At 47.6% G+C, this 18137-nt stretch overlaps 1 protein-coding gene across 3 annotated transcripts; it reads right to left on the reverse strand.

Moving 5' to 3' along the window:
* Positions 1-5591: 5591 nt before the first annotated feature.
* PEX5 (peroxisomal biogenesis factor 5) lies at positions 5592-16802 on the reverse strand. Of its 3 annotated transcripts, XM_026113302.2 has the most exons (16): positions 16740-16802; positions 16003-16187; positions 15573-15608; positions 15267-15399; positions 14508-14642; positions 13442-13547; positions 12343-12433; positions 11896-12012; positions 11416-11508; positions 11121-11240; positions 10407-10550; positions 8093-8163; positions 7708-7923; positions 7402-7567; positions 7056-7213; positions 5592-6707 (listed from the first exon to the last, which is right to left on the reverse strand). In XM_026113302.2, exons 2-16 carry the CDS (start codon positions 16144-16146, stop codon positions 6506-6508), a joined length of 1932 nt encoding a protein of 643 aa, XP_025969087.1. In that variant the 5' UTR covers positions 16147-16187; positions 16740-16802; the 3' UTR covers positions 5592-6505. The 3 variants fall into 3 exon arrangements, with proteins under 3 accessions (XP_025969087.1, XP_064375137.1, XP_064375146.1); XM_064519067.1 differs by lacking the exon at positions 16740-16802 and having other exon boundaries at positions 16003-16319; XM_064519076.1 differs by lacking the exons at positions 11896-12012; positions 16740-16802 and having other exon boundaries at positions 16003-16319.
* Positions 16803-18137: the final 1335 nt, after the last annotated feature.

Genomic DNA, 18137 nt, shown 5'->3' on the forward strand with positions numbered 1-18137 from the left:
GATCGTGTACAGTGTACCCAGTGAGAGCAACCTATGTGTTCTTAGGCATACCATAACTTACTTCCTGCTTCAAGATGTGACTAATTCTTTTGCTTTCTGTGGGTCCATTATATTCAGTCATGCCACTACTAAGAGGATGTCAGTCAGGCACCTCTAGAATGAGGTTTCTGAGGCAACTGTGAGGTTTCCCATAGGTATTAATACAGTGACTCTGTGTACACTTGACCCTTGAATTAGCAACAGCACGAGCAGAGAGAGCAAGAAAAAGAATGAGAAAAAGCTCTCTGCAGGAACCTCAGCATTGTAAAAGTGTAGATTATGCATTGCTTCAATTAGAGAAGGACTGGAGGGAGACAGAGATAGGCCCTATGTAGACCTTTTGATCCAAGATTTGGTGACAGCCAAGAAAAGATTGAGTGAGTAGACAGAGCATGGGTGTGGAACAAGGTCTGGTTGGGCAAGCCTGGGAATTCATTAACTGGGGAACAACATGGGTGGATAAGGTGAGAGGAGATGAGTGTGGGTCTAAGCTAGGTATCTAAGACACACATTAACACATGCTACCATCACTTACCTTTTCAGTGAGCCGAAATACCAAGAACAGTAGGCTACTGCCAAGGCACCTATAACATGGTTTTCTTGGACTTGCTGAAGAAGCAAACATTGTAACGTTTTGTGTGTGCTGTTCACAGGGTCAGACTCATCTCCCTAAGAATATTATCAACAGCACCATCTTCCAGGAGGTAAAAGTGAGCAATGATAGGAGCACCTTGGAGATTAGCTGTTGCCAGGCAGACAGCAGCACCCAGTATCCTTGGAATTTAATGACAGGGAAGAATATATAGAATATTTTATTAATGGATGTGGCAATCCACAGTCAAACCATGGATAATTCCTTCCAAAAAAGCAGTTTCTCTAGGTGTACCTTTGATAAGTTATGTCAAAATGTGGAACAACCTGGCTGGGCCAGTACCTTCATTGTGAACCACAAGTCTCACATCATGAAAGCAGTGATCCTTTGTGAGGAGCAGCTCCAGTTCATAACCATCCGTGCCATGGTCTGATCACAGCACCACATGGTAGTTCTAGCCTAGCCACAACTACCAAACCATCACAGGTGATGGGCTCCTTGCATCCCCAAACCCTGTCCCTGGTATCTGGTACTTCTCTCCCCATTCAGTCAGGGAGGGACAGGCCTTCCAGACAGCATACAGCTTGAGCTCAGGTGCCAGCAGGGACAAGACTCATAAAGCCCACCTTCTCTCTTCACTTTCACTTTTCTTCTGTCTGCAGGCTGTGGCTCACATACTCCTTAAGAGAGGCAGAGTAGCTTGGCTTAAGGGAGAGGACTGCAGGGCCAGGCACTCAACCAGCCAGCCTCCTGTCCACAGCCCAGCCACCAAAAGACAAATATATTCACTGCCAAACTCTTGAGGAAAAAATAATGCCTCTTTTTTGCCTAACATACGTCCCACACAAACTCTCCTTTTTTTCTTTTCTCTGGTTGCCACTCTGGTTGCTGCACTTGCCGTTTGCTGGTGCTGAGCAAAGGGGGCTGAACAATACCACTTCTACAGCAAAGAATAAGAGAAGTACAACAGGATATTTGGATCTGCTCTCTGCCTCTGCTATTACTGTCTAGAGCTGCACCCTTACTGGATGGGTGCTGCATATCCACTCACAGCACTGGGGGTGAGCCCCACAAAAGATATACTGGAAAGAGAGGCACAGCAAACGCAGAGTGACAAAAGTCTTATGAGTCCCAGCTGACATGAGACAGAAACCAGCAGGGGAAGGGAAAAGCTTTTCCCTTTCCCATTTCTTTCCCAAAATCTCCCCTTCCCAGATGTAGGAAAGGGCAACAGGCCCTCAGTAAACACTGTAATTGTTTTAGTCTGAAATGTCAGAAATCCAACTGGGTTGTTTTCTGTACCTGCATTTAATAAATGTGCAAATGGGTTTCCATGGCATGGCTGCTAAGCTGGAATCTGCAAACACAAAAGCCCAGACTAATTAGAAGCTTTTAAATAAATAAGGCAAATAAATAAGTAAATAAATGGACGCTCACAAGATCCTAGCTTCACGACACCGTATTTGGCTGGGAAAGCCTCTCCTCTTCAGCTTGCAAGTCTCATGTTCAGAAAATGTAGCGAGCATTTTGTAACTCTCACATGGCTTATTAGCAGATAGTGCTCCTCTAACCTTTGGTGGCCTGGAACAACCAAAAAAAAATGTGACAGACACTGACCTGTCTTTGACTCAATGCTAGGTGTCACTTTCACTTAAAAAATGCAACAGGGAAGTTGAAAAGTTTCAAAAAACTACCTGTCTGGGATCTGATTTTCAGGGGTTCTCTGTATCTATAACTGCCTAAAACCAGTTTCTGGTTTTTTTACTGAGTTTCAAGGTACAAAGGTCTCAAATCAGGTATCCAAAAGCAGCAGAAAATACCAGACAAAGCATAATGGTGACAGGCGGAAGGTTTCTCCCCTTATGTCCTTGCCCAAGCAGGGAAACACAGGCCTAGGAGTAGGTTAATGAGGGACCATCATACACAGAAGCTCCCAAAGAGTCGCTGACAAAGCAGCCTGCCTCCATTGCTCTTTTGCAGCTGCTCTAGGTGAGAGAGAGCTGTTCTGCAACTCTCTACCCTTTTGCAGGAGCTGACTTGTGTGCCAGAATATTTCTGAGCATCAGGGCTTGACTCAGAGGAGGAGGAAGAGACATGGCATTTTTATTCAGGGCCCCGAGGCAGGCTAGAACAGGGAAGAAACACTGGAATACGATAAAACTAGGAAAGATCCAGAAGCATGGGGTACAGAGGTAGGGAAAGGGCTCCTTCTGAAGAGAAACAGACTACGCTAGAACTCTCCTATTCAGGAAAGAGACACTAAAGAAGGGTATGACAGAGATTTAATAAAACTACGGAAGGTGGACCCCAAGACCAATTATTTGCCATTTCTTACAGTACCAGAAGTAAGGGGCGGAAAAGGAAGAGTCAGCAGGCTTAAAACAGAACACTCTGGATGTCTAATACAGTTCATTTGTGCAACTGCAGGACATTATGGAGGCCAAAAGCACCAATTGGTTCAAAAATCAACATGACAGTCATAGAAGATAAATTCACCAAAGGTCATTAAACATATAGATACAACTTCTGGGTCAGGCAGTCTTTAACCAGTAGATTCCCAGAGAAAATGAGCGTATCTACTATATGCTTATCCTTACAGTTTTTCCATGAACACCCATGTCTGCCCACTGGCCCACAACATTGCTCTAGAGAAGGATGGGTCTAGGCCCATTCTGAATAGAAAGGACTTCTACACATACAGGCAAAATAGGGAGGAGCCTAGGGACCCAGAACAAGAGATCAGAGGGTTGTAACTCAAGAAAATGGACATAAAACTGACATAATGAAGCTCAGAGGTTCAAGACTAGGAAACAGCAATGGGAATGCAGAGAATACACTCACAGCGCATCCTCCTTCCTGATAGTATGGAAGCTAACAAGGAGCACTGTGGCTAGAGATATAAGTATCTCAAAGAACAGAAAGCTTAATTTTGTGGTACCTCTCCAGGTGAGGGTTGAGCATGGCCAACACCATGAGACAAGACAATCTAGGACTTCTTGAAGCCTTAGCAATCAAATAAATAAAATGTTGAAGGCAGAAACACACTAGAAATTGAGCAAGAAGTGTCAGTAAAAGAACAACATACTGGACCACACTTTGACCACATGCCCAGTGCTCCAGGAAAAACCTAGTTTGTATCCTGTGACGCTCATGGAATTGATAAAGAACAAAGAAAGGCCTGCTGCAGTTCCTTACATGCTTTCAGTGGTGATAGGTCCTGCCACTGTGTTTTATACACCAGAGGAGGTACAAAAAGGCAAGGAGATAGAAATTTCAGAGTACAACCATCTATAAGGCCCTGAGCAACCTGATCTTAAGTCAGGTACGCTGTGGGCAGGGGGTTGGACAACAGACCTCCAAAAGCTCCTCCCTATCTTGATCTTTCTGCCAATCTGAAATGCTCAGTGTCTGCTACTCACCTCCACTGAATGAAAGAGCTTAGGGACAGAAGAGATGGATGTGGCTGGAAAGCAGATTAGGCCCTACTCTCTCCCCTACTTCAAGCAGAAGATCAAGATACCTACAGAGTCCCAGTGTAAGTCTGGTCTGGAGGTGGCCAGAGAGACAGGGTTGCTGAGAGCAGGCAGGACGTGCTGAACTGATACCTGAGCACAGATGAGATCAGCCAGCTGCTAACCAACATCCTGTCCAAAAGATTGAGTCTTAGCAGGATACAGTCAGACACAGTCCAGACTGAGGCAACTCAACCTCTTATCCTTCACTCACCCCTGGGAGGAGTAAGAGGGAGTGGTGTCCAGGTCAAGGGCAGACCTCAGCAATGGCACAAATACTAAAGGGAGAGAAACCACAGCTCAAGGACCATTACTATGATCTCTCTTCCTCATTGTTAGTGTAAGTATTGTTGTAGAAGCCCTGTCCATAGGTCAGGGTCTATCATGCTAGCCAGGGGGCTAGAAGCAGCGACTGGCGAGAAGTGAGATGATTTAAGGCAGGAGGGAGCAGAAAAAATGAGAATGATTTACAGGGAAAGAGAACAAGTGGTGACAACCACTCTAGCTCCAGGGACAGGAGGGGATATGTGATAGGGAAGGACACCAAACACAAGGTAAAGAGACTCAGCCAAATAGCGAGGGAAACTGAGACAACTAGGGTTCATGGAGGATAGAAGCATTAAATGGTGCCTGGGGGTGAGAGAAGTGAAGGCAAAGCTGTGATAGTGGGAGTGTGAAGCAAGAAGGCAAGCAGAGAAAATTCTTGGTGAGAGGAACAGAGCAGAGAGCTGGATACAGAACCACCTTTATGGGAACCAGGAAGAATTTAGGGAAGGGAGAAAAACACCTGGACAGGAAGCAAGGAACTGCAAAGGCCCTGACATTATCGTTTATCAGGCACAGAAGAATCTGGCAGAACAGTGGAGGCCAGTAGAAAGCAAAAGCAAGGGAAACATCCTTGCCCAAGAGCACAGCGTATGGGGGGGGGGGGGGGCAGAAACACCATTTTCCTGCCTTCTGGGTAGCAGAAAGCAACATTTTGTTTTGTGTGCATTATAGCAATTCCAAAACAGTGCATGTAGATTTTGGTGCCATGCTGCTGTCACAGGCTGACAGGCACAGGTAGAGCTAGGGGATCAGAAAACACACAGCAAGAACAGCTCCCTGTCCACACTTTCTGCTCCTGATTGTTATGGTGGAGAGAGGATACACTGAGAAAAACAAGCCTGTGAGGCAGTGGTATGAGGAAACAGGTGCCTGGTGGAAGAGGAAGGATAAGTGTTTGTTGCCTGCTCCAGGTTCTTTAAAGAGCCAATATGCTTTAAACACTGCTTCCCTCATTGAAAACTTCATTTGCATGGGAACTATCAATAAAACAAAACCTGTGCGGAAAGGGGAGACAGAAACAGAAGGGGATGCTGACCCAATTCTTGAATTCCAGTGGGATTATACCTCCAGAGATCTAATTACCCACTGTATGCAGCTCCAACAGATCACAGAGAGAGATATCATTTTGGCAATTTTAATTTTCCACCCCTTTATATTATACAAAATACTTTACAATTAAAAAAACATTTTCCCCAACAGAATCATATACAGATATTTATAATTAACAAGATTCAATTACAAGCAGGATGGAGAACTTTTGCACAAAGGAGAAACAATGACAGATGATCGTGTGAAAATTAAGACTTGACCCTCTCTCCCCTTCTGAGAGAGGGTTTTACATTTTAGACTCTTATTCACATCAGAGTCCCTCAAGTCTGAACTCTGGGATCTCCTTTTACCCCTATAGTCTAAGGGCTCCCACCCATGCTCCTAGCATGAGTACAGTGCTCTGCTCTGAAAAGACTCACCAAAACACTCAAACTAATGTGTGGCTGTACCGTAAAGTCACTAGTACCCAGAAGAGGGAGCTGCTGCTCCCAGCTTGCCCTAGCAACTCACATATACATACGTGCACTCACATACATGGAGGAAGCACGCTCAAAATCCAGAATTTGTCACCCTTTCATCAAATGGCAATCCCACCCCACCAAAGCAACCTGCATTCATGACATGTCCAGCAGGCAGTCTCTGAAGGTTATTGTAAGGTTTCAAAGCCATGCTGAGCATGACTACAAATGCACAGTCTGGCAAGGGGACTGGGGGTTGCCATTTCCTCACTTCAATCATCTGCCTACCAGCAGAGGGTCAGTCAGCCATAGAGGTGATAACGTGAACAGCTCGGAGATCCTCAGGCCACAACAGATGGGTAGTGGAAGCTGTACTCTTCAACAGGAGGTCCTTCAAAAAAATGGTTGCCAATGATCTGTCCTACCAAAGCGAAGATATGTGTGAACCCTAGTGAACATTTTCTCCCTAGGGAAGGTCACTGCTGGGCTGGGCCAGTCCTGCACTCGCAGGGGAGCCCATCCCAGAGTCACTGCTGGAGGCCAAATGCCTGAAGGAGTGTGGGAAGATCATGGGCATCAGCTGCCCCATACAGATCACTCTGCCCCAGCATGGAGAGGGCCATGCGGAGGGTGCTCCAGATGTTGTCAGACATAGCACCTTGCTGCCCACGTGGGCCTCGGCTCTTCTGCTGCATATACAAAGCCTCTAAGAAGTGCTCCACAGCCTCACTGTCAACAGAGAACACACACTTTCTTACTGGAAAAGATGGTACATCCTGTACTTCCTTCCCCATTTCCTCCTGAACTACCTTCTCCTCCCTTCCCAAGTACTTGTCAGAGATCCCCCCTTTTCTCTCTTAATGGAAACCAAAGTCCAGATGCTCCCTGCTCTAACTACTATTGCCTGACACTTTTTTCTCAGGGCAGAGTCCTCAAACAGACGTGCTCTCTCTGCTCTCCAATGCCAAGGGAAGGCTGCATGCAGCACAGCACTGCCCCAGTAACGTACTGCAGTCTCTCTCCCACAAACGCATGCATGCTTACGGCCTACAGCAGACCTGCCCACCCCTGACTCACCGATGGGCACCTAAGTTGATGCAGCTGATGCCCAAGTTGTAGCGAGACCGGATGTATCCTGGCTGGAGCTCCAGTGCCCGGCGATATGCAGCCACAGCTTCCTCACTCCTATTCCCATTGGCCAGGGTGGCACCAAGCTTGTTCCACAGAAGATGGTCCTGGAGGAAGTGGCAGAGAGAGGGACTGAGACAAACTGATCTCTAAGCTCCAAACCAACCCTCCCTTCCCGATGTACCTGACTTAGATCCAAAAGATATATTCCTCAGAAAAGCAGCACCTCCACCCTGACCTTCACTCATAAACATCCAGGCATCCCACCACAGCACTCTGCTCTGCCCTTTCTTACATTGGGGCGCACACTGAGTGCGGCACTGAAGCAATCCACAGCCTTCTCGTACTCGCCGCTCAGGTTGAAAAGGACACCCAGGCCACACTGAACATCAGGATCCACAGCCGAGGGGTTGCTGCGCACAGCTGCCAAGAACAGCTCTTTCACCTCCAAGAAAAGTGAGCTAGGGAAGCACAGAACAAGGGTATTTGTGCACTGTGGAGTAAGCTGACCTTGGGTTGCCCGCTCTGCTCCTGCCCGGCCAAGTCCTGGCCCTTGAAGAAGACTTTCAGCTAAAGGCTGAAATTTATACCCCTAACTCACTCAGACAACAGGGAACCCAGCACACGCTTGGGAGGCCCAAGGTTTGTCCCCAAGACACTCCCCTCTGGTTCCTTCTCCAGCAGGTGGGCATAGGCTGGTTTATTGCGTAGCCAGTCTCGCAGGGTCTCACATGCCTGCTTCTGCAAGGACTCGTTGGTGAAGCTGACTGCTAATGCCATCAGTGCGGTGAGGTTCCCAGGCTGCAGCTCCAAGCACCTGCAGGCCAAAGAAAGAAAAGTGACTACAGTATTAAGTCGGGATGGGAGACATTCAGATACAGGAGGTAACACAATCAAGACAGAGCACATCACACTAGCCAGCTGATCCTTATAGCATTATGCACAAAACAATGAGCACTGCTCAGAGGACCTTCTGCAATACTCACTGTCTGAGGGCACTGATTGCCAAAAGCTCCTGTTCATTCTCTGCTTGGGTCGTTCCCAGATATTGCCAGGCCTGGAGGAGAGAAAGATGCACCAAGTCAGACTTCTTCAGATCCAGAGAAAAAGATCAGCCAACCAATCACAGGCACACAGATTAAATCTGCCATACTATCCCACACATGATGGGAGCATTCCCACACAGAGACCAAATATATACAAGTCAAGCATACACACCAGTTGTAGATGTCCTCAAGTTTCCCTAGAGAGACATGCAGGCTTTACGGTCCATAGGCTCTCAAGGCCAATAAAACTGAGGTTATTTTAGTGAATAGGAGAGGTGAATGACAGCCTAGAGACTTATCATAAACCAACTGTTGGCAGTTCACCCTGGTAGCCATAGAAGCTCCACCTTGAGCATCTAACTATGGCCAAATCACAGAGGAAGGAGGGAAAAGCAGACCTCCAACTTTATAAGAGTAAAACAGCCTAGCAGCAGTGCTGATAGTAAGGAAACCCCCCAAGGCAGGCAGCTATATATGCTCATGCAGTGGTGCACCAGCAAGCGATGATCTTGGGGAAGTTACTTGGGGAAGCAACTGTGAGACTTGAAAGCAGAAGCACTGTTTGACTGAATCATCGATCATCACCACACCCATACATTAAAACCACTTCCATCTCCAGGCCGCTGACATAATGAATATTTAAGTAAGGCACTAAATCTGAAGTAAGCACCCATTCACCTTATGTTGATAACCTCACTGCATGCTCAAAAATTGACAGAATAGTTGGCTGGACTGTCAGCATGAAGTAGCTGCTTCCTGAATTTAAGTCATGTAAAATGCAGTATCCATTGTCTTATGGAAGGAAATTGTATCGTTAGCAAAGACCCAGACATACTGCAGTAGCCTGCATGAGCCAACACAAGGCAGAGAGGTGATCTACTGCCTCAAATCTCTAAGGCCTCGCTTTGCAACTAGCTCCAACACAGAGCTGACCAGTGATAACCGCAGTGTTCTGAGGGCAGAAGAACTGAGATTAAAGGTAAAGTTGTGATCTGAACCAAAGAAACTATCATATTTCTTTCACAGCAAGAAATTGTACAAGTCTATATAATCACTGTATCATCTGCAAAGTCTTGACTATGAAGAGCACTTCTCCTTTGCTTTCTGCAGAGTCACAGCAGAAGAATTCAAAAGACTTTCTATATAGCTAGCTAGAAGTGGCCCAAGATTTCTTCCCCTAAAATTTAAACTACCTCTCTATTATGCTCAGCCTGCAGCCCTCAGAGCCTATGAGAAAAGAGGGCCAGATTCTCAAGAAGTGTTAGTAACATCTTTCGAACGCTTTAAAGCTAAAGTAGATCTTCAAAACTCCCGCTCACTTGCCACTTCCCCCCCAAGAACCCTAGAAAGTCAGATGACTGTATCCTCATATGCCAAGAACCTCTGTTCTGAGAGGTCAAACTCAAATCTAAGTGTCAGGATTAACAAACTAGGTATTTCCCATTATATACAAATAGCAGAGCTTGAATCAGACACACTCTGAGAATTCAGCATCCCTGGCTCCCTGAAGCAAGCACTCCAGAAGTGGGCAACACAGGCAGGTTTGCATTCCTCTTCTTCCTCCTGAGAATGATATCCATGTCTTCTGCCTCTGGAGAAAGGCACACAGACTATTCCATTTTGAAACCCCTCCTACAGAAGCTGAACTGCTTTATGTAAGTAATTATTCACTGAATTAGAAGCTGAAACCCTCTTCTCAACATCAAAATTATACTCCCTGGTCCATAGCTTGACAAGATGACAGTGAAGACACCCAAGCCATCTCTCTCAACCCTTTTGGGTAGATCCTCCATATACCAGGAGAGGATGTTAACCAGGACCCCACATCTTACGAACTGTTTAGAATTAGTCTTTAATATAGATATTAAAAACAGTCATCATCACCACCAAAAGCACCCCTACATCAACAATGCCAATAAAGACTTCCAGAGAAGCAACTAAAAATAGGAACACTCCTTATCTCGGATCCACACGTAGTCTCTTCTGGTCCAAAGAATTTACCCGACTTTGGTCCAGAAGGCTTTGTGCTTTCTGAATCTGACCTAAGGCATAAAATTTCTTCCCCACGGTCTTCCTTGGAACTGACAAACATCAGCTACATACTCAGAGCCACAGAAAACTGAGATGTTTCTATACAACCTACATAGCTCCTAACACTGAAGTGAGTTTTCTGCACACATCCTGACACCACACAGGAAAAAGAACCAAGTAGCAAGATAACTGGCCCAGGCCCAACAGCTTTGTTCCCACTCACCTCCATATGATCTGGCTTCTGTTGCACTGCAGCCTCAAACAGCAGGACAGCATTGGGGAGGTCTCCTTCCTCCAAGCGCTTCCGTCCTTCTTCAAATGCCTCAGGGTGATCTCTCATGGGATTATCTTCTTCAAACTGGTAACCCTGGCAGGAAAGACAAGCAGGGAGCTAATATGAGGGGACAGGCTTAGAAAGAGAAGCACTGTCTAGGGCACACCTCAGTCTGGTCTGGTCCCACCAGAAACACTCAAGCTGCAGAGAAGCCAGCACCTCATCCACTCTGCTAGCTGGGAGCCTGCTGCAGAACAATGGCTCTTCTTCCTGCCTGCTCTGTGCTGAAAAATCCCCCCAACCTGCGACTCTACCAGATGTGGAATAAGTTCCAATAGTGCCTGAACATCTGGTGTGGGCCCTATCAGCTCTGGTTTGGGGTAGGCAGTACAGACAATTAGTCTGCTCATTCCAAGGAATCCTGGCATTAACTGATGTCTGGTGTGGGACAAGAACTAGACCACTTCTGCACAGGAGCACAAGAACAGTACTTATTGAAGCCCTGGCTGATCCAGGCTGAGGGAGCAAACAACTGCAAAAAGTCAGCGTGAGGAAGAATCCTAGCAGCATTTGGGGTCTGAGGAACTCACCTGGGAGGCAAAGAGCTTGCCAGCCTCTTCAGGGTAGCCCATCACAGGGCTAGGAGACCTTGTTCTCTATTACCTTGTCATATGAAGAGGAGCTTAGGTCTTCATAATCAGAGAGCCAAGGGTGAGCCTCTGCATCTCTCTTGGCCATCTCCTCCCATTCTGCCTGGAGTTTGTCCCAGAAGTCCACATCTGACTGAAGGGAGAACAGAAGGCCACTAGAGTACCTCAAACTGTAAGTGAGCTCTAAAGATACCCCAGGGAACACCCTCTTAGAATTTCTAGCCCTCCTCACAACATGCAAAGGAGAGGGGTAACCGTATGATGGGTTCTCTGTTGTTATCCCAGCCCTCCTCCTCCTCCAGCTTTACCTCCACAGCAGTCTTTGCCTGCTCAAATTCCGTATCAAGAGTTGACATGTTCCCAGATTGCGCAAACTGATCCACCCAGGCATCGGATGCCCCCTGGGAGTTTGGAAACAGAAACACACTTTTCCTTTTAGAATCTGGCAACCTCAGGGCACATCCCAAAACAGCAAAAGGGGCTGTGATAACCTCTCCTCCCCATGAGCAAGAACTGATGGCCTGTACAATGGAGAAGAGTTCTTTTGGATTCTCCCTTCCTCCCAGATGCTGTGTGAGATGAGAAAATTCACACTGCCAAAGACCTTCCCAACTTCTGGCTAGACTCTGCTATGAAAAGACCAGCAGTCTTGTGCCCCTCCTCTCCCCCCAGGCTAATCATTAGTAAAGCATTGGTGAGAGTTTGACTTGCCATTCTCCCTAGCTCCCAGATTGTGCACTGCAGCAAAGAACTTTCCACCTTGGGTGCACATAGGTCTCGGCTCCTACCTGCTGCTGTATAAACTCAGCTGCCCATTGCTCTGCCTGATCTTGGTCTCTGAGGGTCACCTGATTAGCTTCGATCGATACCCTCCCATCTCCGATCTGGCGAACAAACTTTAGGAACTGTGGCAGAGAAATGAAACAAGGGTAGAGCTGGGCAGATGCTTTACCAACAATCCCTCTGCCCATGCCTCTTCTTCACTAACAGGATTCCTCTCTGCAAAGCAGGCACAGAAAGCCAAAAGAGGACTTCCTACTTCACCAGGCTCATGTTGTAGAGAGGGATAACATCTGACAGGGACTGTAGGGTTCAACTTCTAGGAATTGGGGAAGAAATGGGAAACATGGGACAGCAGGAGGCTTTATTCCTTTGTCTTCCCCCTTCTCAATTCCCCACATCCCTTACGCACTCTAGATATCTTTCAGCTCAGTCCTCTTCAAGGTATTTCTCACCTCAGAATTGCTGAGCTTGGGATCATCCACTGTAGAAAGGAAATCACTAGCAATTTTCTTAAGATCATCCTCAGGTTGATATTCCTCATACCTGTGTTCACAAAGACCATAAAAGGGAAAGAGATGGTCTGATACTAGACCATGCTAAACTCTTTCACTAACGCTGGTCTGCACAAAGCGGCAGACAATATTATTCAGGGATTCAATCCCTCCCAAAAGACTCTGAGTGGTCTCCAAAGTACCTTTATCCATGTGCAAAAATTCAAAATTATTACTAGGTTAATTGTGCAAATTACACAAACAGCAGCAGAATTAAGCAATTATGATGACAGCACAGTTCTGCAGAACAGCCCAAATTACTTGGCAAGCTAATATGCTATCAACCATTGCATGTTTTAATACTGCCAAAGACAAGGTCATACATCTAGGAACAAAGAAAGTAGGTCATGCTTATGGAATAGGAACCATATCTTGGGAAAGCGGAAACTCTGAAGAGGATTTAGGGTTCAGAGTGAGCACACAACTCAACATGTTTTCTCTGGTTTTGCTTCTTCAACTGAAAACCTTGACTGTGGTCAACAAGTACCGATACAGAGCAGATTTCTAGTAGTTGAGAGTTCTTTAATCTACCACAGAGAAAAATAATAATATCTGGAAGGCTGAATCTAGAAATATGCAGAGAAAAGGCTGGATGTGGTCTGTCAAATAGGAAGAACAAGGTGATGAAAGTTCACAATTAGTAGAGTCTATCATTTGAGATCTACAAGTCTAAAAATGCATCTGCTGTGGAAAACAAGTTCTGCTCAAGTAAGAGTTACTGAACTCACTACTGAAATCACTTTATGTTAGGCATGAGATCACCTAGCCTAACCTAATCGCAATGCCTTCCTGGAACTAGAAAAATAGAAAAGCTGAGGGCCCTTAAAAAACTCAATCTCCAAGCATTGTTTCTTCCTTTCTCTGAAACCAAAGGCCTGAGAATGTTGATTTTGGTTACACCACTCAATAGCATTAATGTCACACAGGATTTGTCACATATCCATACTTCACTCATCTGGGTGCCTAGCAGTAATAACTAGTCTTGAGAAGAAAAACTCACCATTTATCTGCCAGTGACTGGTCTTCCGATTCCCCGAGCCACAATTTCTCCTCTGACTGTTCTAGGTATTCTTCTGCCCACTTGGCAGGAGACACAGACAGTGGATCTGCATAGGACATGGGGAAGAATGGGAAGTAGAGTAATGTGGGTAGAACATCACTCAGGTTAACTTCAGATTCTGCCCTCTCCAATTTACATGCAGTTAGCTAACATATGCAGGGAAGACTGCTTCAAAGAAAGATTGTTAATGCTTATTTCTTCTGTTTGTTTATCGGATCTAAAAATTGAGCCTAGGGTTCAGAGAGTCTCCTCAGACAGATGCCACTGTGGTGATATGCCAATATCTTTATGATAATTTACTTCAATTTCACAACTTACTCTGTTGCTCTATATGAGATGCAATGTAGGTCAGGAAAATTACCAATGCATTACAAGTCTCCAGTGCTTTTCATCAAGACTCTCTTGAAGACCTTAGCAAGTGCTGAAGACTTATGGTACCTACTCCCAGGAATATAAAGAGAAAAAGTGAATGAATGGGTCTACCAGGCTCTCTACAGTGGACACTGCTGGGAGAGAGAATAGCATCTATTTAAATCTTACTCATTATTTCCAAGTTAGGTCATAGATGGTCGCAGCTCTATACACAGTGCAAAATGGCTTTTCAGATGAACTAGTACCTTGACTGGAACACAGAGCTCATCCTATGGGTCAGAAACATACGTAAACAGGAAGAAGCAGTACCAGTCCACCTACAGAATTTGCATCAGTTTGAATCATATTAGTTTAAAAAAAAAAAACAGTTTGAATAGCCTGCTTCCACTGAGTTTTGCAAGTAATCCCGGCTAAAAACAAAAGCCCCTTACACCTGAATAGGAGCACCCACACCAGACAGTGAACAGTTTGGTGAAGCTATCCCAAAGCAGCTTCTTTTCACGTTCACACTGCTAGAGAAAACACTGACTTCTTGGGCCCCAAACGGTTACTCTTATTTCACATTCAGTAACTCCACTGTACAAAAACACGTGACTGGGCAACAGCTCAGCCATACTTCCAAAAGGGTCTTCACCTGTCACTTCAGCAATAAACTCCTGTGACCAGTCAGCTTCATTGTAGTCTGAAGAGACATCACCAGAACTATCTGCCTGAGCCAAGAACTCCTGGGTCCAGTTTTCAGACAGTGCCAAGGCTGCCACGCCTGGAGCTACAGGAAGAAAAACATAAATGAGGATGGGAAGACTCATAGACACGATTTAAGTGTCCCAGGCTCCTTCAGATAGCCCTCATCTTCTCTGATCAGGTTCCTTTCTGTCTGTTAGAGCAGAATCACAGAAAGATTTCACATGAAAGGGACCTCTGTAAGTTACCTCTCTTCTCACAGCACAGTAACTCCAAAGTTGTATCAGGCTGCTCAGGGTCTTGACCAGGCAACTTCTAACATCTCCAAGGATGGTGATTCCCTGGTCTCTGGGCACCTGTTCCAGTGCTGAATCATCCTCCAAGGGAAGATACTTTTCCTTATATCTAGAGATGGTTTCCCTTCTTGCAACTTGTCTCCATTGCTCCTTGTCCTTTTGCTCTGTATGACTGCAAAGACTCTGGCTCTGTCTCCCCATTAGGCAGCTGAAGACAGCAATTGGATTCCCCTTTAGAATCCTCTTCTTCAAGCTGAACACACACAGTTCCCTCAGCCCTTCCTCTTATATCATGTATTTCAGCCCCCAGATGCAATCTCACAAGTGGTGAATAGAAGGGAACCACCCTGCTAGGAGCTTAACCAAAATACTGAGATCCTTTCCTGCTCTCCACCTAATCCAGCGTCCCTCACCTCGTTGAGGGGCTTGTCGGAAGTTTGACTGTTCAATCTCCTGCATCTCAGCCAACAGGTCATCCATCTTAAAAGTCTGCGGTGCACGAGACAGTAAAGGGGCATTCTGCTCTTGCAGGAACTCTCCAACCAGCTGCCAAAGAGACAGATAGAGAATGAATATACTACAGAAGAAAAACAGGCAGAGTAATGGAGCATGAGAGAAAGAAGTGGGCTAGGTAGAAGGAAAGAATGAACAGGGGAAAAAAGTAACAAGTGAGGTGTTGAAAAGAAAAACAGTAAGGAGATACATCAGTCTATTCTTACCTCATCTTCAGAGGCCACTCCCAGCGGTTTGGATACCTGCAGGGAATAGAGGACAATTACCCCAACAGCTTTGACCCCCATCACACACACACGCTGAGACCTGATAAATTCACATACTCCTTTTCCTTGAGGTTAGGCTGACAGCACTTTCTTGGCATTACCTATCTGCTTATGTGGAAGCTGCAGGAGCAGAAATATGCCCAGTGATGTTTGCCTAAACCCTTCCTTTCTGGGTTAGCTCCCACAACAGTAAGGCAAACAGTCCACCACAGCCTCAATACCCCCCTAAAAAAGCAGCAGGGCCTGCACCCACAGTCCCTCCAGCAGCCACTTGCCCCGCACTCATCAGGGGCCCGCGCACCCCTTCCCCGCGCTCACCACCCCCCACTGCGGGCAGGCACCACGTCCGCCCCCTTCCCACAGCACTCACGGCTCCGGGGGCCCCGGGCGGCCAGCTCAGGGGGCCCTGGAGTCCTTCCTGCCGCAAGGCTTTGTCCTGGGTGAAGTGGGCGGCCAGCTTCATGAGGGGGTTGGAGCCCCCGCACTCCGGTTCGATCAAATCCCTCATGGCCATGGCGCAACGCGGCGACAGCGCCGACCCCCGCCGGGCCTCACCTGCCGCCGGGGGACAGCGACACGCGCGCGGGCCCCGCGGTGAACGTCAGCGCCGCCGCCCTGCCTCGCGCGCCGCCGGGGGCGCCCGCATCCGGCGCCCCGGCCCCCGCGCGGCCATCCTGGGCGCGCCGCCGCCCCCCTCCCCGGCGGCACCGCCCCCGCCCTGCCGGCGGGGAGGTCCTGGGGCAGGGCCCTGGCTCGGGGGCATGCCGCCACAGCGCCTGCTCCGCCGAAGGCGGCCCGGCGGGCACGGCCCGCACCGACGCAGAGGAGGCCCCGCGCCCTGCCGCCGCCGGGCAGCGGCGCCCCGCGGCCTGGCGGCGTCTCGGGGGGGTTCCCCTCCCTGACTCGCCCCGCCCTGGCCTGGGAGAGCAGCCCCCTCGCCAGGGCGGCAAGGCCGCAGCCCCCCTGGCCAGCCCCGCGGCCGCAGCCCCCGCCCTCGCCCGCCTGCCAGCCAGCCCCTCCCGGGCCACCAGCCCGGGCGGCAGGACCCCCCCCGCCGCGAGGGCAGGATGGTACGGCCCGGGGGGCTCCCCCCGCCCAGTGCCTTACCGCGGGTCCGCCAGGGCTTGCGACGCTCACGGGGCACGGCGGGGTGGGGCTAATCCTTAAAGGAGCAGGCACCAGCGGCACGCGTTAAAGGGGCAGCGCCCCGCCCGTCCCCGGCACGCCGGGGCTGCTCCGAGCGCGGGGTCTGTGCACAGCCAGTGCCGGCTAGCTCCGGCGGGATGGGGATGGGGAGGTAGGGCTGGTGCAGCGTGTAGGCACTGCATCCCACTGTGCACTTCCAGGCTCCGGGCTGTGCCCATTCATTTGGGTACTTACATATATTGCACATATATATAGTTTTATACTATGTGATTGGAATGGAATCCATAAATATACTGTATATATTTAGGTCAGCAGTGGTGCTGTGATGTTGGTGTACTGTACACCACAGATCTTGGTTGAATTGCAAATATGGGTAGGCAATTTTTGCATTAAGAGTAACTGTAGCTCACTTTACAGGAGGCTACATTGCTAGCCTGAGTGGAGAGCTGTTGTAAAGGTACATGAAGGACATAAGAGTTTCTTGTAATATAGCACACATTCATCTGGTTGATGGACTGCTATTTTATTATTTGCTCTTGGACCACTAAAATATTGCAGCTAGCAGTAACAGGTAGAAACTGCATTTAACTGAAAAGTACATAGTGGCTTCAGATAAGCCATAGAAATATCAATTCCTTAAAAGTTTTCAGCCCTCTCACTACATGTGTGATTCCAAAGGAAGAGCAAACCACCTGGAAAATCAGAGCTGATAAAATCATAGCTTCTAAAAGAAAGGGAGAAGCACAAAGAGGAGTTTGCGTGATGAATACTGCCTCCTGTGACATTAGGGTGCTTAAAAAAATGTTTAAAGAATCAAATCCTGTCTCCTCCTTCTCAAAAGGAATATGTTCCTCTGCAGCATCCCTGCCACGCTTCCCAGATGCAGTTCATCTGACCAAAAGCTTATGTCTGGTGCTGTTTTAGACACTGTATTCCTTGGCAGTAAATCTTCTTGACTGCTCCCCTCACAGCTTTGAAATTCACATGACATCTATGGCCAGATCTATGTTAGCAAGTAGCATGGCTCAACAGGAACTCTAAAGTGATACAGGTGGGGCTGGAGATCCAAGATCTACACCAAACATGTTTGAGGGTTTTACTTTGGCTTCTCTCTTCTCTGACCCCATGGATTGAATACCAGTTAGTGCTTGAAGTGCATTAGGTGTGCTCTTTGGGCACATCTGCTAGCTTAGTTTCCTCTGAGAGGAGTGTAGTGTGCACACTCTGAGACTGTTCTGCAATATGAACCAGTGAGGATGACTGGAAGATTCACTTTGAAAGCACATTTCTAACATCAATTCACACACTAATGTGCAAGTGCCCTACATCTGGCAGGCAGCTGCATTAACATGTCAACAC

This window comes from Dromaius novaehollandiae, chromosome 1 (genome assembly GCF_036370855.1).
Source record: "Dromaius novaehollandiae isolate bDroNov1 chromosome 1, bDroNov1.hap1, whole genome shotgun sequence".
NCBI lineage: Eukaryota > Metazoa > Chordata > Aves > Casuariiformes > Dromaiidae > Dromaius > Dromaius novaehollandiae.

Excerpts from the sequence above, each read along its gene's own strand:
- PEX5 (XM_026113302.2), bottom strand. The coding sequence starts at position 16,146 with ATGGCCATGAGGGATTTGATCGAACCGGAGTGCGGGGGCTCCAACCCC. Across the intron at positions 13,548-14,507 it reads GTTTATTGCTGAAGTGACAG|ATCCACTGTCTGTGTCTCCT; the intron begins GTGAAGACCCTT and ends TGTCCTATGCAG. Across the intron at positions 12,013-12,342 it reads CCAAGCTCAGCAATTCTGAG|TTCCTAAAGTTTGTTCGCCA; the intron begins GTGAGAAATACC and ends TCTCTGCCACAG.